The 21921-nt window shown below is 40.0% G+C and overlaps 1 protein-coding gene across 3 annotated transcripts in view; it reads left to right on the top strand.

The window, feature by feature from the left end:
• The window catches only part of ACVR1 (activin A receptor type 1), a 131257-nt gene that overhangs the window by 40154 nt on the left and 69182 nt on the right, over positions 1-21921 (top strand). The window contains exons 2-3 of one of the 3 annotated variants that reach the window (XM_055572513.1): positions 10946-11115; positions 17618-17793. The exons of 1 other annotated variant lie outside the window; for it this stretch is intronic. In XM_055572513.1, the coding sequence (XP_055428488.1) occupies positions 11074-11115; positions 17618-17793 (218 nt within the window). In that variant the 5' untranslated portion in view covers positions 10946-11073. The remainder of the gene's footprint in view (positions 1-10945; positions 11116-17617; positions 17794-21921) is intronic. One more of the 3 variants, XM_055572515.1, reaches the window with a different exon arrangement.

The raw sequence follows: 21921 nt of genomic DNA on the forward strand, positions 1-21921 counted from the left end.
CCAGGGAAGTCCTTGCTTTGACTTTTTAATGTGTGATATGTGATGGTGAGGGAACAGATAATTTGGATATTGACTTTTGTGCCAAGTCTTATGCCACAGACTTTACATATATTAGGAAGTTGGTATCTGTGGCCTCATTTTACAGGTGAAAGAAATGTAAAGCTTGAGGAATTAGCTTCATTAAGGCTGCTGCTGTTCTTGGGTGCAGTTTGAACGAAACAAATTGTAAAGAACCAGTGATTCATTGTACATTGCAGTGGGCATCCAGAAGAGGACCTGGGGTGTTCTTTATCTAGACCTGTCAGAATGAGGGAGGGTCCGGGTGTACACTGCTTTTAAATCCAGGAGAGCTCCGTGGAGGAGAAGAGACAGACACAGTCGGTTATTTTTTTAGCACACTTCCTTGAGTGCATGCCGTGTTTCAGGCACCATGCCGGGGCCTGGGGACTCAGAGCTGAAGAAAACCAAGTCCTGCTGGCAGAGAGAGGGTGGCCGTCATTTCCTGGTGGGCAAAGCCAGGGCAGGACATGTGTGTCCAAGCACCCTGGGGGGAAGGGAATCTTGACAAAAATACCCGATGGTGGCTTGGCTAGGAGTGAGACTTGCCCCGTTGCCCTCCTGGGATAGGAGGCTTTCAGCACAGAATGAAGATGCTGGGTAAAATGTATGCTGCTGCTAAGTCACTTCAGTCATGTCTGACTCTGTGTGACCCTATAGACGGCAGCCCACCAAGCTCCCCCGTCCCTGGGATTCTCCAGGCAAGAACACTGGAGTGGGTTGCCATTGCCTTCTCCAATGCATGAAAGTGAAGTCACTCAGTCGTGTCCCACTCTTCGCAACCCCATGAACTGCAGCCTACCAGGCTCCTCCATCCATGGGATTTTCCAGGCAAGAGTACTGGAGTGGGGTGCCATTGCCTTCTCCAGGGTAAAATGTATAAGGGAGAGCAGTAAGTGGTGATTGTAGGTGCCGCCTGTGTTCCCCTTTCAGAAAGTCCATGTGGATTGTGAGCAATCTCGAGGTTCCTGGTGGCAGATTCTCCCTCCCAGGCCACACAAAGGGGCAGTGGCCGTAGTGTATCAAGTTGCTTTTTTCTCTTGTGACTAAAGATAGCGGAGTAAGACCCACAGCAGACTATGCTCTTTCAGGTGAAGCCTTCATGTTAGGCATTTTTTTAAAAAAAGTATGTGGTCTTTCTTAGTATAGTTTTTATTTGACTGGCAACTAGAGAGCCCATTCTGAGGAACCCATTCTGTGATTCCTCATTGATATTGAATGGCCTTTATTTAGCACGTCACACTTGCACTACTCTTCGGCTTATCTTTTTCTGAATGTCAGGGCATCACTGTGTGAATTTTACATGTTTGAAGGACTTGATTGAGTTCCAGATGGGATACTTTGCTTTTCATTTTTAGATTTTACTGTATAAATGACTCTGTAGTGTTCTTGATAGATGTTCACATATGTATCCCTACTGATAAAGAACAGTATGTATATTCAATTCAAGATGTCAGTTGGCTAGTTGATTGTTGGTGACTTGCTCTCAGTGGGTAGCTAGCCCTGGGGAGTGTGGAATCTATGTGCTTACGTGTTAAGTCACTTTAGTTGTTTCCAACTCTGTGCGATCCCATAGATTGTAGCCTGCCTGGCTCCTCTGTCCATGGGATTCTCCAGGCAAGAATACTGGAGTGGGTTGCCACGCACTCCTCCAGGGGATCTTCCCAACCCAGGGATTGAACCTGAGTCTTTTATGTCTCCTGCCTTGGTAGGCGGGTTCTTCACCCCTAGCGCCACCTGGGAAGCCCTGGAATCTATGTACTTGTCATCAATGTGAAAGTTTCCCTTTAGTCTGTGGATAGACTCTACTGGTTGAGGGATCCTTGGACTGGCCTTTGGTTTTCAGTCCTACCTTTGGGCAGAACTAGATTGCAGTTCCTTGTGAGTTCTGCAAGTCATTTCTTATTTATTAGTTAGGTCGAGAAGTTCTGATGCCCATTAGAGCTTGTTCAGCACCACCCTCTCTTATGCACTCTATAACCTCTTCCATAATGAGAGGAGAAAGGAATTCAAAGACAAAAAGTAACTATTTTTTAGTCCATTAAAAGGTAAGAACTATTAAGAAAGGAAGTGAGTATCACAAAAGTCAAGATTCTGGTTCTAATAACAACAACATCAATAATAGTAATGGCTTACCCTTTCATGGTGCTCATATGTCAGCTTCTGCTCTGAGTGCCTTGCATGTATTCATTCATTCGGCCCTTATGATTCCTACTCTGTGAAGCAGGTCCAATTCTTTTTATCTTAATTTTGCAGATGAAGGAAATGAGGCACATTAATTTATATGCCTAAGGCACTAAAAGTTGCAAATGGCAGGGCCTGAGTTCTAACTTAGGCAGGACACGTCAGCCTCTGCTCTGGGCTTTAACCACAGTGCAGGAGAAGAGAGTTAAAAACGGGGAACCCCTGGGGGTGGGGTAGGGCCTGGAGTGCTGGTCATTTCCTGAAATAATGATGATAATAATTAGAGCCTTCACTAAAGGTTGCAGTTGCATTTTTTTTATATGTAACCCATATATTCATGTAATATGTATTACATGTGGAGATATATACATATACAGAAATTCATAGTTATTTGAGAAATGACAGTAAATCCATATGAGATACTTAGTTTCCTTACCATTGTTGATATTTGATGTACAATAAACGTCAGAGTTGGGAACCACTTACCTCTCTTTAGAGAGAATATATTCACATATGGAAGTTTTTGTGGAAGCTTTTCCCAACCTGGCAGGCCCCTATTTCCATGTAATGTTTATATTTATTTGCCTTTCACCTCCTAAATTACCTCACATATTGGATCTTGTCTTTACCAAAGGCATTAGGAGTTGACTGCAACTCTGAAGTAGAAGTTAAAGCGTTTTATGTGACTGTGTGTGTAGGAAAGTTCACCATACAAAGTTATGTTTAAAATAGCTTCTCGACATGTATCTAAGCCACTCTTCATAAATCCAACATGAAAACTATGGAAGGACACCTTCTGGTTAAGTCAGTCTAAATTTGGCTACAAGTCTAAGAAACTTAGTTGAATGTGTTGTCTTAAAATAAACCTGATTGCACAGCAATGCTGATAGAACCAACAAAAATGCACCTGAGGCAGCTAAAATAAATAAATAAAAGGTTATCTCAGAGGTCCCTCCCCCAAGACTTAATGCTTTCAAAATTAGAACTAATAGAAGCTAGCCTTTTCCTTCCTGCCAATTTTAGAAACTAAGCCATTCTAACACTTACAGAACATTATCATTTCCCTCTGGGATTTAAAAAGTATAAAAGCAAAATCAGGAGACAAAGACTTATAAAATGGACAAGGGTTTAGTGACCTGAAGCTCAGTGGAATGTTTCTCAGAATTGTTGACAGTGTGGATGGTGAATAGCAACAATTGCTAATTTATTTTTTCCTCCTAATCTCCTATCACTTTAAAGTGCTGCTGCAGAAGACTATAGTTTGTTAACCTGTTGGTCTCCTAAGCAACTTGGAGTGAGAGAATTCAGTTGGCTGTGGTGCAGCTGTTACCTGGGGGGAGGACAGGACAGCTTACTCATCTTTTTAACTCTTCTGGAATTGTTTTTTGAGGGTAGAAACATGTGTGGCATAAAGTGAACATGTTTTTTAAATATATATATATGTGTATATGTGTGTACATACACATGTGCATATATACACACTTTATATAAAATGTTTTTCTTTCTTATAATTGTTGCTTGGCAGATGGTGCACATTTTCCATGAGGAATGATGTCATTAAAACCACTATAATCACTGTAGAAATTCTGGCCCAGTTGGGCTTTTGGCTTATTGATGGTAAATATAGATTAGGTGTATTAATTGTCAGGTAAATTGTTTCTTAAGGGTTGCAGTATCGCAAATGATGGAAAAGCCAAAGTTTCAACTTGTGCTGATATAAATTAATCACAGGTGTGGAATCTTGAGGCTTGTGATGCAAAGGCTGCTAATATAAGAAACTTCAGGCATGTTTTATTATATAGAATTAATCTATATTACATGAATCCTGGTGCCAACCTATGTGTTCTAATTAATAGCAAACCAAATCAAGAGGCTATAATTCCATTAGTGGACTGAATGCTTAATGACACTTGAGGGGATATAGAAGTATGGAAAATGTCTCTGCTTTGTGGTTACTCATCAAATTACTTGAAGACTCCAGAGATTGAAGTATACATAGAAAATTTGGTAATAGCACTTGCTCTGGGATTAGCCTGATCCCCATCATCCCAGTTCACCTCACCAGCACCCCAAAGCATCATTAGAACCAAAAAGGGGTTCCAGAGGAGTTTGCCCTGATTCTAGGCAGTCTGGCTTTGGTCCTGACTCTGCATTTGCCACATCCTTCCTGCGTTTGCATCTATTCTATTTCTCCTTATTCCTAATATGTCATTCTTAGAGCCCATCCCATTTTAATTTCCTGCCAGTTACTATCAGTCTGGGGCTTCCCTGGTGGCTCAGACAGTAAAGAATATGCCTGCAACGTGGGAGGCCTGGGTTCAATTCCTGGGTTGGGATGGTCCCCTGGAGGAGGGCATGGCAACCCACTGCAGTATTCTTGCCTGGTGAATCCCTATGGACAGAGGAGCCTTGCGGGCTGTAGTCCATGGGGTCTCAAAGAGTCGGATTAAGCACACATACACACTCTCAGTCTGAGCTTGGTGATGATTTGCAGATGCTCAGCCTCTCATCTGATAGGTAATGTCTGTCTGTTTTATAGCTGGGGACTGGGGCTCAGACAGTAATGTGCTCAAGATCCCTGAGCCTGGGAAGTGACAGACTTGGGTTCAGTTCCCAAACTGTGTGATCCTAGAGTTTTGGCTCTTTCCACAAAGTGAATCAGGAGACAAAATATGCTCATACAGTTAGCAGGCACATTACAGCATACGCTCAAGGTCTAAGTTATATAGAAAAAAGCATAAGAGCTTAAGCCTGATTTTTTAAATAACGGTTTTTATTGACTTGTTCTTACACCGAAACATTCACTCTTTTGTAGTATACAATTCAGTGGTTTTTAGTAAATCCAGAGTTGTTCAACTGTCAACACTCTCTAATGTTAGAACATATTCATCATCCCCAAAAGAAACCATTAGCATATAAGACTGATTTGAAGCTAAGATCATTGAAGTAGAAGTTGGGCTCCATATTATCTTCTGAACTAAGTGAAAGTAGAAGCCAAATTCCTGGACCACTCCTTCAGTTGACACCAGTTTTTATTGACAGACTCCTCCAGAACAGTAAATTCTGAATCTTTTATTTGTCAAACTTAGGTTCAATTTTGATAGACTAAGAAATCTCACATTCTTCTGCCCACTTGATAAGGAGAAAGCAATAGCATTAAAAATTTTTTTCTTCTTTAATTCAATTTTTTAATTGAAGCATAGTTGATTTGCAGTGTTGTGCCAATCTCCAGTGTACAGCACAGTGACTCAGTTACACACATAGATATGTTCTTTTTTATATTCCATTCCATTATGGTTTTTTCACAGGATATTGAATGTAGTTCCCTGTGCTGTATCCTAGGATCTTGTTTATCCATTCTAAATGTAATAGTTTGCATCTACCAACCCCAGACTCCCAGTTCACCCCTTCCCTTTGGCAACCACAAGTCTATTCTGTGTCCGTAAAGTCTGTTTCTCTTTTATATATAGGTTTATTTGTGCCATATTTTAGATTCCACATATAAGTGATATCACATGGTATTTGTCTTTCTGACTTACATCACTTAGTATGATAATCTCTAGTTGCATCCTTGTTGGTGTAAATGGTATTAACTTCATTCTTTTTCATGTACAGATTTTCTGAGCATTTATCTATGGTTTTGAGTTTTCAAAATATGTGTTCTATTTCCCTTATTTTGATGGAGAATCATCTGCATCTCAAGACTTCTAGGTTGCCTTCATTGCAGGGTTTTTTGAATATATTAAATGAATCAATACAGTCATGATTCGAAATGACTCATGCATTAAGCAGCTTTGTGTATAAATGCAAAGTGATACCAGGCAGTCAGTGGTAATAGCCAGCAAGCTTATTCCTTGGATCTTCCTTCTCTTTTCCTTAACATTCAACTTTGGCTATGGGCTCCTTTCTTTTACGATCTTTGTGTTTATTAAGTTCATTTAAACTGTATAGTTATTTAGGTATGTATTCTTTTCTTCCTACTATGTGGTGTAAAACGGTTGAGGTTGAAAAAATGGGTCTGATGGGGAGAACCATTAAGAAGGTAGCATTGTCATGGTGAGAAGAACTCGTCCTTTTCCCATTCTGGCCCCCAGCACCTTGACTGAAGACATCTGGGAGGAGACCAATGAGTGAGAGCCTGGTGTTGTTCTGTTGCTAAGTCTTGTCCTACTCTTTGTGACCCCATGAACTGCAGCACACCAGGCTTCCCTGTCCTTCACTAACTCCCAGAGTTTGTTCAAATTCATGTCCATTGAGTTGGTGATGCCATCCAACCGTCTCATCCTCTGCTGCCCCCTTTTCCTCCTGCCCTTAATCTTTCGCAGTATCGGGGTCTTTTCCAATGAGTCAACTCTTTTCATCAGGTGGCCAGAGTATTGGAGCTTCAGCTTTAGTCCTTTCAGTGAATATTCAGAGTTGATTTCCTTTAGAACTGGTTTGATCTTGCAACCCAAGTGAGAGCCTCACCTAGGGAATTGTGTGGAGGCCTGGCTTCATGTACCACCTCAGGAATAATTTTCTCCGAAAGAAAATTAACATTATTCTTATAAGATGAATCATTTCCCCTCTTAAATTCTATTGACATTTTAATTTCCAGTAATATTACAGTGTTAGCATATTTGAGTGTTATTCTCAAGCTATTGATACTTTTCTGTATATGTGTGATTTAGAAAAAGATTATGGTCTAAACTGTTGGAGTAGGGAATACTTCCTTGTTTTCATATGTAAGTCAGTAGGAAACTGGTTTCGTGTGTAAGTTTAGTTTACATATTGTCTTTTTTAGTTCTCTCTTAGTCTCTTTAACTTAGGTTCTGGGGAAGTTTTAATGCTTTGACTGAAAGGTCATGACAACACAAAACGTGTATTCTGGTAAGCCTACCTCCTTTTTTCTATTAGTATAGTTATTTCTCAATTTTTACTGTTCATATTTCCCTTAGAGAGTTCCTATTCTGCTTTGAATCCATTATTAGGGTTCATCCATTCATCTATCAACATTTATTAAGGACCCCTTGTTTATAAGACTATCCCTGATGTTTCAGAAATGAAAAAATGCTACTTATCTTCAAGGAATTCGCAGACTCACTATGCAGTGAAATTAAAAAAAAAAATTGAAGTGTGTTTTTTAGGTGCCGTGATAACTGAGTTTGGAAACAACAGATGAGAGTACATATATCTTAGACAGGGTGTGGGCATGGGGGCTTCAGGGAAGACTTCCTTCAGGAGGTGATACTTGAGCTGATCTTGAAGCATAGGAATTGACAGATAAAAAAAAAAACAAAACACCTTTCAGGTAGACAAGTGCAAAGGCAGAAGGCGAACACGATTAAGATATCCTCAGGGAACTGTGAGGTCCTGTCTAAGTACCTGTGGGGTGATGCCTGAAAGACATTGGAGAGGTCTTGGGCCAGGAATCTGCACATGCTCAAGGAGCCATTGTGGGCGCTGTTGGTGAGTACATAGAGGAGATCGCGATGGAAGAGTGAGCGTGCTGCTGCTGGGAGATAGTCAGGGCTAGGGCAAAGGCAGCAGTGGGTTGGTAAGCAGAACTCCTCAGTTTGGTCATCAGTGTTCATTGGTGGTTCCATTGCATGAGACAGAACAAAGATGAGCAGGTTTGGAGTGGTGGGTGAGATGGACACGCTGACTTTAGTTTTGTTAATCCAGATTCCTTGACCTGGAAACTGGATGTATTCTCATGCTCCTTGAGGGACTGGTCTTGGTAGACCCTCCCGCCCCACTGATTTTCTACTCCCTTTTGTGAGTTTTCTTACCCGCTTGTCCTTCATTTGGGAAACAAATTATTGGTGAAAGTGAAAGCGCAAGTCGTTCAGTTGTGTCTGACTCTTTGCCACCCCCTGGAATTCTCCAGGCCAGAATACAGGAGTGGGTAGCCTTTCCCTTCTCCAGAGGATCTTCCCAACCTAGGGATCAAACCCAGGTCTCCTGCAGTGCAGCCGGATTCTTTACCAGCTGAGCCACCAGGGAAGCCCAAGAATACTGGTGTGGGTAGCTGTCCCTTCTCCAGCAGATCTGCCCAACCCAGGGATAGAACCAGGATCTCCTGTATTGCGCGGATTCTTTACCAACTGAACTATCAGGGAAACCCCAAAAGAAATTAAAATCAAACCTCTGTGAGCTTAGAACTAAATTGCTAAATTAAATGAAAATTGTTATTATTTTTTAATGAGTGGATTGGTTTGGCATTTCAGTACAGGAGTAGAAGACCGACTTTAATTAAATAGGTAGTCTTTTCTGTTAATTCTTGAGGAATCCTGTTACTAATTGTAAATGAAATACCTAAACAGAGAATATTTGAGGTGGGAGGGAACTTTGCAACTTACATCACCAATCTCAGCTTCTGGGTAGGAAAAATGGAAGCCAGAGAGCACAGGTGACTTCCCAGCTCTGGCCCAGGGGTGCGCCTAGCTCATACATGCAGTGTTTCCTCCCATTTGCCCCCTGACCCTCTGCAAATAATCCTATTGAGATAATAGAGCAGGGCTTGAAGAAGTCTAATGTTCAAGGCTGCTCCATCAGTGGTAGACCCCAAGTCCACTGGATTCTTGATTTTAAACTTATTTCAAATTAATCTCATTGTTCATCAGTCAGCAAGTATTTGTTGACTATCTGGTATGGAAGGGATGGTATGGTACCCAGTTATTGTAAAGCTGAACAATAAATAAGCCATTTTTCTCTTCAAGAAGCTTGCCTGTTAGTTATTCAGATAACTTATAACAGGTCTGGCAACCAGTTATAAAATGCTTAGCTTACCAGACTTAATTATGGACATGTAGTACACGTACAGAGCACCCAACAACAAGAAAACACAGCCATACACAATCTTGTTCACTGTTACTTTTTTAAAACTTTACTTGGGCTTTTTTGGTCTGTTACCTTGTCTGCACAGGGGCAAGCAGTTTCCCACCTAGCCTTGGAAATGCCTATGTGCCTATAGGCAAATAAAAATTAAACCAAACAATTAGAAAAAGAATGTTGATTGCCTTTATTCAGTCTATCCTTGTTGAACTTTAATTAGGAAGAATGATCTGGTGGAAATTTTGTTTAGGTTGGTAACATAAATAGTTGCAAGAGGGCATTGGAAGAATGGTTTTTATTTAAAAACCTTTTATTTATTTGGCTGCACCTGGTCTTAGTGTGATGCATAGGATCTTCAGTCTTCCTTGGCAGCACGCAGGATCCTTAGTTGCTGCATGCGAGCTCTTCGTGTGTCTTGTGGGATCTAGTTCCCTGATCAGGGATCAAACCTGGCCCTTCATCATAGGGAACATAGTCTTAGCTACTGGTCCACCAGGAAAGTCCTGGAAGAATGATTTTTAAAAGCATTAATTCTCTGTTCGTTTATTTTTGTACTACTCTTTTGTAATAGCCCCCTTCAGTGTTTCTGCAAATTTCTTTAGATACAGTTCTGAAGAACTTAACCATGGAGTAGTTGTCTTGTGAATAAATGTACTAGGAAAACTTACTGCCATTCTAAAATGAAGACTACTTTTATGAAATAGTAATTTTTCTATAATTCTTTATGTGTTTCTTGTGTTAACCTGTTCCCACCAAATAAGAGTGTGGTACATTTTGTGCTGCTTTGAATTTAAGTCTAGCTTCCTTGATGGCTCAGACGGTAAAGAATCCGCCTGCAATGTGGGACACCTGGGTTTGATCCCTGGGTTGGGAAGATCCCCTGGAGAAGGGCATGGTAGCCCACTCCAGTATTCTTGCCTGAAGAATCCCCATGGACAGAGGAGCCTGGAGGGCCACAGTCCATAGGGTCTCAAAGAGTTGGACACGACTAAGCGACTAAGCACAGCACAGAAACTTAGCATTTAGTGATTGAGATGTTTTCTTTATCAAGTTTATGAGCTTGAAATGCTTACTACTTCTTGTTTCTCTGTAATTTTAAGCTTCGCTCATTCCACAAATATTTACATAAGGCTAGTGGGATGCTGAACCAGGCATTGGAGATACAGCAGGACGTTGGATATACAGAGTGCCTACTTTTAAGAAACTCACTGTTGAAGCTTTGCTAATGCCTGTCCAGGAATCCCAGAGTGGAGCTTTGGAGAAACAAACATCCCATTAGAAAACTAGAAAATCTGGTTCCGGCCCATGTGGGTGGTAATCCTGCAAACTCTTGTAAAAAGTGCTTTGAGATCATCCACTGATGAAAGCCTGCATGGTGTTACATGTGAGGGTAATCATCAAGGATTACCACATCCCTGCCAGACAGCAGATAAAATACGCATGCCTCCTGGAAATGGGGAGCATGGAAGTTCTTCAAGGGTGGGATTTACGTAGGTGAAAGGGGGACCCAACAGAGAGAGGTGATCTGACTCTGGTGAAATTGGTTCTGTTTAGAGAGTAGTGCATTGAGGCAATGGAAGAAATGACAAGTTCCTTTTTTCTTACCTTTGCCTGTTGTTAATTCCTCTCTACTGAAGATGGTCTGATTCTTTCCTCAGAACCTCTGAGAGACTTAAATATAGCTGGGATAGAGCTACCTTGGATTGGGCTCGTTGGATTTCTCAAAACTCAGATCTCATCCAGGAATTGACATGACCATGAAATAACTGCAGACCTATTAATTGGGTGAAGACTAACAAGATTTGAAGAAACTAATACCTATGGTATGAAAAGGAGATAGAAAAATAAGGAGGTAAATGTGATGGATCTGTTGAATTTCTTTATCTAGCTGCCAGCTGCTCTGCAAGACTACAGAAAGGCTTGTTATGTAGCTGGTAACATCAGCTGACCAGAAATGCTGCATTTTCTTCCCAAAATGGTTAACAAGTCACCTTTTGGTCTTGCGTGGGGAAAGAAATGAGGAAAGAAGAGGAGAGAGCAGGAAGAGAGAGCGAGCGAGTGAGTTACACGGGCTGCATGTGAGTGAGGGGGTGTGTGTGTTTCTCTGTCTTTCTTTCTGTCTCTGTCGAATCTTCCTTTCCCTGAAGTCACACCTCCTATCTGCTGAGGAGTTGACGAAGGTGTTTTCTATTTTAGTCTGTAGCCTTCCCATCTGGTGTCTGGATTTCTTCTAGGCTGCCACTGGTGGGGGAATGAGTATGGGGTATTAGTTGTCCATGTTTTCTCCTTTCAGGTTTTTTTTTAATAGTATTTATTTTAAAATTACTAGTTTTATGAGTCATAGTGGTCAAATTTTGGCAATTTCATATGATTCAACCTATTAATTCAACCCTTGTGATTCTCAGTCTTCCTCAATATTTCCTCTTCTTACACCTGCTCCTTAAATATTAAATTTTTAATAATAGCTATCATCTGTTACCACCTGCTGGATGTCCTGTACTTCACATGTGGCACCTCTGCAAGGGAGTCCTGATGTCCATTTTGTCCCTCTGCAAGGGAGAGACTGTGGCTCAGACAGTTGGCCCAAGACTTCCTGTGCAGTGATTGGCAGGGCAGGACTCAACCCAGAACTCATTGGTTCAAGTCTGGAACCCTCACGTTGCTACTGTATTCCAGTGTGTTTGTTTCCTTGAGTTTTATCATGATCCTTGTGCTTATATTTCTGGCACAAATAAATGAGCCTTTGATTGGACAGAAAAATGGAATTTTGATGGGCCATCGAATCACTTTGGATGATGGTATTTGAGTTTATAAGTTATCAGCAGGTTATGTTCAGAAATATAGTCTGGTACTTAATTGTACTCCTTCCTGTCATGGTTCACAGTAGACACCTCTCTTCTAAGCCAAATTATAATTAAAATTCTGGAAGAGAAAGTGCTCTGATATTTAGACCTTAAATCCATCCCAGGGAAATCTCACTTCTTCCTGTCCCCACTTTGGCTGGTCTTCTACCTAGGCTTTGTTGTTGTTCAGTCGTTAAGTCGTGTCCCTGCGAGAGACAGACGTTAATCTTTTTCAATCATTTCCTTAAAACATCCTGGAGACTTGGTTCATTCTCATGCCTGCCTCCTCTCCCCAAGTCTTTTGCTAGTGAGTTTGAGTCCTATTCTGAATCTAAATGTATACCTGAAGAGAATAGTGCTTTCAGGCTAGAATTCCTTCCCAGGATATCTTGAGAAATTTGTATTTTTCCAAATTACCAGAAAAAAATCAGTTAAAACAGGTAAATGGGAAATGTGTTGCAGTTCTCCTGTGACAATTAAAACAATCAACATAGAGACATTAATACATCAAAGGAATCCACTGATGTCAAGTTGAAAGCTAACCTGTGGAAGTGAAGGATAAGATTGACGTTTCCCAGAGCCAGGTCATGATAGGAGTGCAGAGGAGAGACTTGGTCATGATTGCTTGTAGCTGTTGCTGTGTTATAAATGTGTGCTCGTGGGCCTGTCTGCTGCTACTGGTGAATCACACTTACAAATAAACTAAATACAAATTTATATGCATTGCGTGTGGTATACGAATCCTGTGAGTGGTATTCCAAGAAATACGTTTCCAAAGCAAAATAGGCCTTTAAGATGGCAGTTTCAACATGTGATTCTGTGTAGTGCTGTTAACCTTCTTCATAGATCCAAATGCAGGTTATTTCGGGGATCAACAAACCTTTCCTCTGAAGGGCCAGATAGTAAATATTTTAGGCTTTGCAAGCCATATGGACTGTGTTACAACCATCAACTCTGCCGTTCCATGTGCAAGCAGCCGCAGACTATACGTAAAATGAACAAGTGCACTGTGTTCCAATAAAACTTTTGTTTACCAAAGCAGACTGTGGGCTGGATTTGGCTTGCTATTGGAATGCTCCCCAATAATGCTCACTGACATTTGCCAGCATTTGAACATTTGTTACAGGCTATATAGTTCTTTGTAAATACTATTGAGTTTGTTTCTTATTTCTTTAACGTTTCTTTTAGGTATCTATAATAATGGGAAAAGGGTGTTTGGAAGGTTTTTTTTTTTTCTCTAATAGCTCATAATTTGGGGAATTCTGGGGAACTTTCTGAAAATTTCAGTTTCTCCTTCCCAAACCCCAAAGCTTAATGGCTATAGAGACTTTGGAAGTCCCTGGAGAAGGAGATTTGCTGTACCCTTGTGCTCCTCTCTACTTCTTGATTCAGTCAGCCTTTGTCTTTCCTCAGCTTACGTGATTGTCCTAGTTCCGTGGGCTCTGTGGTGTCCCCAAACACATCAGTCGTGTAGGACGTGTGACCTGCTTTTTTTCCGACTGGAGATTGGGAATCTTGGGAACTGGTTGACATCTCTTGCTGCTTTTCTTCAGAATTACTTGTAAATAATGCCTTGCCCACATATTCAAGTATCTGGAGTAGATTATTCTTCAAGCATCCTTGACATTATATGATTGGTTATAGCGATGTTATTTTAGAGCCAGACAAGAGGACACTTGCAGTATCGTGGATGATTTGTGTATTGTTTTGGATTGGTATACTTTATGCTTTTCTACCATGCTCCTTTAGAACTTCTATTATTTTAAGAAGTAGTAAACAGGGAAGGGAACTAAGACTATCTACTACAAGAACTCATTTCAATTCTTAGGAATAGTCAGGATACAGTTTTAACTTACTGGTAATTAACACAGATTTTGACCTTCCTCTCCATTTTTGTGTTCTTAGGATTAAATCAGATAATGAAAGTGTGTAGTTACCACAGCTCTAGAACTAAATGATAGCTGGCATTTTTACTAACTTTTTTAAAGCTTTTTTGAGGGCTCTGCTTGGTCTTCATTTCAGCATGCAGGCTTTTCTCTAGTTGTGGCATATGGGGGCTTTTCTGTAGTTGCAGCACTGGGGCATCTCTTATTGCAGAACACGAGCTCTAGAGCATTTGGGCTCAGTAATTAAGATGCGAGGGCTCTCTAGTTGCAGTGTGTGGGCTTATTGCCCACAACATATGGGAACTTAGTTCCCTGACCACAGATTGAACCTTAGCCCCCTGCATTACCACTGGACCACCAGAGAAGTGCCATCAGTTCTTAAAGATGGGAGATATTAACCTTGTTTCATGGCAAAGGAAATTGCAACAAACAGGGGTTAAGTGATTTATGTACGATCACATTTAGTAGGTTGGAAAATTGGGTTTGACTCTTTCCTATGTTCTTGCTGTCATATTCTGCTTCATTTCAGTTAACAGTAATTCTGTAGCAAGATACACCATGGTTTATTTGGGTTGTGAGGCTGGGTGGATAGACAGGGAAAGTATGGGATGATGTCTTTTGTCTTTTTTTAAATTGAAATACAATTGACATATTTGTTTCAGGTGTACATTACAGTGATTCAATATTTATGTATATTGCAAAATGATCACCACAATAAGTCTAATTAACATCTATCACTATACAAGGGATGATGTCTTGAAAGGGCAAGGATCTGTAGTATTTGAAAGTCACAGCTTCTAGAAGCCAAGAATATAGTTATAATTAAAAAGTTGAGAAAACTTGCCCTGATTTTTTTCTCCTGTTGCTTAGCTGCTGTATTGACTGCCAAGAACATGTCTGATTTTAAGTACCTTTTATGCTTGCTTGTTACTCAGTCCCATCATATTACAACAACTTTTACGAAACTATGCATGTTCTCGTAAATTGGATTAAAGAAAAATGTACTACTATGTTAAGCCTGCAGTTGGAGTTAGAACATTTTTTTGGATTTCTCCTTTTCCCCTTCCTCACGCTCACCCTCCACTTCACAGGAGTGTGCCTCTAACCTTTATGGGTCAGATTTTCACAAGGCATGATTAGTTGCCAATAATTAAACGTCCATAGCTAAACAAGTAAATTGGCCAAGGTTTTGGAAAAAATTCAGTGAAAGTTTTGTGACAGGTTGTAGCACTTTGCTATATGCACATGGTGTCTGACTTAACGATGGTTCGACTTCACGATTTTGCAGTGTTAAGATGGTGCGAAAGTAATACGCATTCAGTGGAAAGTGTACTTTGAATTGTGAATTTTGATCTTTTCCTGGCCTAACGAACGACGTGAGACATGCAGTGCTGTCTCCTGAGGCTGGGCAGCGGTAGCTCCCAGTCAGCCACGTGATCACCAGGGTAAACAGCCAACACACAGGCATGCTGGTTGTCACTTTCCGTACAGTTTTCAATAAAGTACATGAGAGATTCAGCATTTCATTCTAAAATAGCTTTGTGGGAAGTGACTTTGCCTGACTGTAAGCTGATGTAAGGGTTCTGAGCAGGTTTGAGATAGGCCGGGCTCATCTACCATGTCTGGTGGCTGCATGCGTTTTCAGCTTAGGGCATTTCAACAATGGGTTTATTAGGATGTCATCACGGAAATCAAAAGAGATCTGTATAGGTATTTATTTTATAGCACTGATTGTAATTGGCGCACACGCCTCTTTTTTGTTTGTTTTTATTTTTTAAAACGCTCTTGGGGTTTTGAACAAGACCTGTCAAGATCTGTCACGGTTGCTATTGGCATGGAAGGTATTGGTGCAGAGATGGGTCCTGAGGAGAACATTTGAAGAGTTAAGGATTTGGAATTTGCTTTCCACCGTTGCTCTCATTTTACTGACTTGTTCTTCTACATAGTACACCACAATTTTGACTTCAACCTATGGGTTATTTGAGAGCCTAGTAATTTTAAAGCAAATATTAAACTATGCTTAATTTGAAGACTTGATTTTTATCTAGTAACTCTTGAGCACCAACTGTATGCTAGGTACCATGAGGAAAGGAAAGCGCAAATGAATAATATGTGATCCTTGCCTAGTTTTTTTTATTTATTTATTTTTTTTTTTTTTTGAGATAAACGCAGTTCAAGGCAGAGGATTAAGTACCAGGTCATATAGAGTGAGTCTTGTAGAATATAAATACAGAGGAATTAGAATAGAAAGATCTGGAAAATGTGTCAATCATTAGGGAAGGCTGAAGCAAGCTAGGAGAGCCTGAACAGCGTCTTAAAGGAATTCCCTTCAGGAAAGGTGATAGGGCAAGGTTGGCAGGGAAATTAGAAGTACATCTGTAATTTTAAAAAAGCACTGTTTTAAAAAGAATCAGAAAAATATGCAACAGTATTTATTACATTTTCTTGCTTATCTAAAGCTCCTCCCCCAGTAGTACCTATAACTTGAAGACACGGCCGGCCCTAGGAAGGGCAGAGACAAACTGGGCCATTTGAACTGGCCACCTTCTAAAATGCACTTAGTCTTCAGCAGACGTGAATGTAACTTCTTAGTGTGAATCTGCCAAATTTCCTTGGCCCGGGGTCTTGGAAAATACCAAGGTTTCAACAGTTTGTTCTGAAACTCAAGGTTTGTGGATACTGCTTAACTGGAGTTTGTTTTTAAAGATGTCCACTCTAGAAATGGATTTTTACTCTTTAACGTCACTAAATGATTGCTGAAAATGTCAAGTTTCTGGTTGACCTTTTCTACGAGGGGATATTTTTTTGTGTCTTATTTTTAGTATCTTATTTTTTTGTCCGTCTTATTTTTATATTCTCAATTCTCTTTTCAATTGGATTGTGAATTTAAACTGAAGTGAGGCAAGTTTTTGAAGTTATTTGTAAAACATTTCCCTTCAATTCCAAGGTTGATGTGATTTTACTTTCAAATAATTATTGAGGAATGCTGTATTTTGGATTTGTTTTCTGCTTAAATTTATTTACCTGAAAGTGTTCTTGGCAAAGTGGTCCTTGAGGTTAAAAAAAAAAAAAAATGCTGTTTTCTGAAAGGCGTAAGTTTTTCACTGTTCTTTGAATGGGAAAGTTTGCTTCTAATAAAAATTTCCTCTTCCTTTGGCAAATGTTGATGTTTTTGAAGTCTTCCTAAAGGAAAAGGGAGCTTGGGTGGCTTTTTGTTTTTTTTTTTTTGATAGTTATCTGGAGCCCCTTTCCCTTCCTCTGTGTGCTTCCAACCCCACCTTTGTTTTATGAGTCTTTGAACTAGATCTCTCTACCACCGAAAATGGAGGTTGAAAATGGACCCAAATCAGGTTATTCTGGGTGGAAGCAAGAGAAACTGATTACTCTGGTACATGGGGAATCTCTCACAGCAGCCAGGGGTCTGGAGAGAGACTTTCATTCTGTACTTTTAGACAGCTTGAACCTTGTTTTTCCCAGGTACATAAAATAATTAATATATGCAAAACCATTGTTTTTGTTTGTTGGTTTGTTTTTGTAATGGCTAGAGTACGTGGTGTATGGACTTTAAAGGAACTTGATTTTGAAGTTTACCAACTCACATCCTATGGGCTTTGGTGTCATGTAGAAAAATGTTTAAGATTCGTGTGAACTCATGATCTCAGCCTACCACCTGTCTGTTTCGGACCCTTCTCCATCCTTGCTGCAATGGTAAATCAGCTGTGGCTGGTGGTTCCGTTTGAAAGGCTTGTCCAGTGTGCACTTTCTTTAGCCTGCACGTTCACAACTGCAGACTGTTCTTCTGAATAGCTTAATTTTTCTTTCCCTCTCCAGCACTGGGCTGCTTGTGAGCATCACGCTGCCAGCGCAAGAGCTACTGGAGAGTTCTCTTTATTCCTGGAGACTCCAGGAGTGCCTCTCCCACCGCTAGGAGTGAGTGAACGGAGCCTTGGGGAAGAGCCCACTGCTGGAAGGACCGTGGGAGGAGATGCCTGGGAGCCAGCTCTAAGGTAGCCAAGCTTTTACCAGGAGCTCTCAGTGGCCTCACCAGGGCCGGCTGTAGAGCTGTTCTAACAACTCCCCTCTTTTATGACACAGGAAATTCTTGGCCATAATGATCAGTTGTTAGTTTGTATGAACCCAACGTAAGAAAGTTAGGACCAAACCCAGTGGCTCTTTATCCTTGTATTACCTTGAAGCTAGGCTTTTTTTTTTTTTTTTAGTGGACCTGCTTGGTTATCTTTCAACTTTGCCAAGTTGTTCAGATACTACCATTTCCCTATATATAAAATGCTTCTGCCATTCTTTTCACCTTACAGGACTACTACTATTTTTTCCCCCTTTCCTTCTAAGTAGACTATGTCTTTGAGCAGTTTTAGATTCATAGGAAAATTGAGTTCTCATAGACATTCCCGTCCCCACACACCCTTACCTCTCCCAGACTCAGTCTCCCCCGGAGAGTGGTCCATTCATTACAATAGGGGATCCTGCGTGGACACATTATAATTGCCCAGAGCCCATAGTTTCCATTACTATTTGCTCTTGTTGTTGTAGTACATTCTATGGATTTGGACAAATGTATATTAATATAGATTCCCCTATTATAGACATTTTTCCTTTTTAGTAGAATTTTCCTACAGAAAAGTTTTACTGCCCTAAAAATCCTCTGTGCTCTGCTTATTAATCCCTCCACCCACCCACTCCCTGGCCACCACTGATTTTTTTAATTGTCTCCATACTTTTCTTTTTCCCAGAGCTATATTTTCATAATGTGCTTTCTTGGAGTACTTTGAAATCCATGTAAAGAAGTCTCACTCTCAAGATGAAGTGCTGTTAAGGCTGTGTTAAGTTATGGTGGTAACTCAAAAAACAGCTTACATAGGGTCTATAAGATGTTTCTGTGAGGAGAGGCCTGTGTTGGTGGGTGTGCTTCTGAACTAAAAGTTGTGTTTGCCTGGATATGGTTTGCATCTTGTACACAGAGACAGAAGCGTGAGGTTTCTGCAGCCTCCTTAGGTTCAGAATTTTGGGGCAAGATCTCTAGTAGCTGTCAAGTGTTTTCTTTTTTGAGGAACATTCTAATATATTATTTTCAGAAACTGTATTTTTTTTATGTGAAAGTGTATTTTTATTTAATTTCAAAAAGTATAAAACAATATAAAGATAAAATTTCCTCCCTCTTTTTTTCTTTTACCTATAGCTAATAATCTATAACACACAATTTTTCATATACAAACTTTTCATAGGCACACAGATTGTGTATATTAATTAAAAATTGATGGAAGTGGCTACATATTTGGTTTTACAGCTTGCTTTTTCCTTCTACTTGATATGCTGTAGACATTTTTCCTTTTAAGCAGGATTTTCCCTTTTAGGAAGAGTCTTAATGTAAGTAATGACTTCTTAGGGTTCTGTGTATGGCTGTAACATAATAACAACCAGTCGTCAAGTGAGGGGTTAGCCTATAAATTTAAAGGGGGATGTGGGTGGTGCAGGGAGAACTTTCACATTAGGGCAGAAACAAAAGCTTTGACTTGTTGACATTGGACATTTAGTCATTGAGGATGTGAGTTTTTATCTTCCAAGCAGATGATGCGCAGCTTGAGGCTGTTGCCGAGGTGTCAGTTATGTCAAGTTTTCATCTCCTGGATGCCTGGAAGGAACTTTGGCACTAGGCTGTGTTAATATATTAGCATAGTTGTTAGTTCTGGCTACCGTCCTTGGAGCATTTTGAGATGTTTTCATGCCCATTTAAGGTGGCATGTGGTTGAATGAGTTTTAAGAGGAGGTAATGAAGAATAGGGATGGAATTAAGAGACTTGACTTTATTTTGCATATATAGTTATTTGAGGGAGGAGGAAGAAATGATGGTGTTAGTTAATTGCTAGCCCTGTGATTCTTACTCATGAGACAGGGTTAAAATTACTCAGCTCAGTAGCTTCCTAGTGTAGTTGACAGCGAGAACCACCAAAAAAGTTTTTAGATATCAGGGGCCAGGAATGAATAATTGTATTGTTATTATTTTATAAAATACTTAGTTTTAGGAATATAATAATCAATGTTTATAAGATTTAAAAGGTACAAAAGAGTGAAAAATAAGTCCTCACTTCCCTCTGTCTCAGTATTCTCCCTAGAGACAAGCATTGTTACCAAATTCTAATGTATTCTTTCAGAGATTTTAGGTGTATATATCAACATATAATTTAAAGATTATTGCAGTTTCTTTCTTTCTTTTTTTTTTAACCCAAGTGATAACAACATACACCGTTTTGTTCTTTTTTCATTGAAATACCGTCTCTTGGAAGTTCTTAATATTAATGCTGCATTCTTTCCTAATGGAAGCCTAACATCCCATTTAGAGGTGGGCTGTAATTTACTTAACCAGTACCTTATTGATGACTATAGATCATTTCCTATTTTATTATCATAAACCAGGCTGTAGGGAATAATCTTGTACATATATAATGTTAAACATGTTTGTGAACGTATCTGTAGGATCCATTTCTAATAATGGAATTGCTGGGTCAAAAAATTATGCACATTTTAATTTGGGTTGAAATTTATTGCCAAATTGCAAGTTCATAGAGCCTGCAAAGTTTTAGATTCCACCAGCAATGGATGAGAACCCTGCTTCCTCATACCCATGCCAATCACAGTATAATTGTCAAACTGATAGGTTTTCTTCTTCACCAAATCAATAGGTGAAAAATGACAGTTTAATGGAGCTTTAATTTGCATTTTTTCTTATTTTGATTGACACCAAGCATATTTTCATAAGTTTAAAGACCCTTTGTATTTCCTGTTCTGTTCCCTCTGTGTTAATTCCTTTGTCTGTTTTCTATTGGGTTATTGATCTTTTTATTATCAATTCACAGGAGCTCCTATTTTATTATCAGTTCACAGGAGCTCCTATACATGAACAAATTAGCACCCCATCCTTGTGATACTTATATTTGGTCATTTGTATAAAAATAATTATTTTGCTGTGTTTTTGTTGTTGTTGTTGCTGTTTTTTATTCGCTGTCTGACTCTTTGTGACCCCATGGACTTTAGCCTGCCAGGCTCCTCTGTCCATGGGATTTCCCAGACAAGAATATTGGAGTGGGGCTTCCCAGGTGGTATGGTGGTAAAGAATCCAGCTGCTAATGCAGGAGACACAAGAATACTGGAGTGGGTTGTCATTTCTTTCTCCAGGGGATTTTTCCGAACCAGGGATTGAACCTGTGTCTCCTGATTGGCATTCTTTACCATTCTTTACCATTGAGCCACCAGATTTTCTATACTTAAATTAATCAATTTATTTAGCAGGTATTTATTGAATCCCTCTTATGCATTAAGCACTTGTTCCAGGCATTAGGTTATACAATAGTAAAGAAAATAGATCCCAATTCTTGCTACATGGAGCTTACATTATAGTGGAAGAGATAGTCAATAAAAGATGTTTAAAAATATTTATAGAGGGGATTCATTAGTGGTCCAGTGGTTAGGACTAGACACTGCCAGGGCCAGCTTTGATCCCTGGTCAGGGAACTTAAGATCCCACAAGTCATGTGGCACAGCCACCCCCCCTCCCCCCAATATTTATAGAGATAAATATATAATCAACTTTTTTTTGGCTTCAGGATTTTGTATCACAATTAAAAGACTGTTTCCATTCTTAGAGCTAAAAACTTATTTCATGGTTCCTTGCAGTGTCATGTTGTTCTTTTTTTTAGACTTAAATCTTTGATCCACGTGGAATGTTAGGTATGAATCTAACTCAGTTTTTCTCTAGGTTCTTTATTAATTAGGATAAGGCTGAGTTGCTGTAACCAAGGAACTGAACTATGCCATGGGTCAAAGAACAGAGAAGTTGATTTTTGTCCTCACTTAACAGTTCCAGTGTGAGCAGAGGAAGTCTGCAGAACCACCCATATCCACTGGTCACTGGGAGGCAGGTTCTGTCTGTCTTGTGGCTCTGTAGTTATCTGTATGGTCATAGCTGGGTTGCTACCATAGCTGGGTTCCTTCCTAGTGAAGAACGAAGGAGAAAGTCCAGGGCAAGTGATCACATGTCACTTCTAATTCCATTGGTGAGAACTTAGTCCTGTGATCACATCTAGTTGTGAGGGAGGGTGGGGAATGCAATCTGTGCTGGT

This window comes from Bubalus kerabau, chromosome 3 (assembly GCF_029407905.1).
Source record: "Bubalus kerabau isolate K-KA32 ecotype Philippines breed swamp buffalo chromosome 3, PCC_UOA_SB_1v2, whole genome shotgun sequence".
Classification (NCBI taxonomy): domain Eukaryota; kingdom Metazoa; phylum Chordata; class Mammalia; order Artiodactyla; family Bovidae; genus Bubalus; species Bubalus kerabau.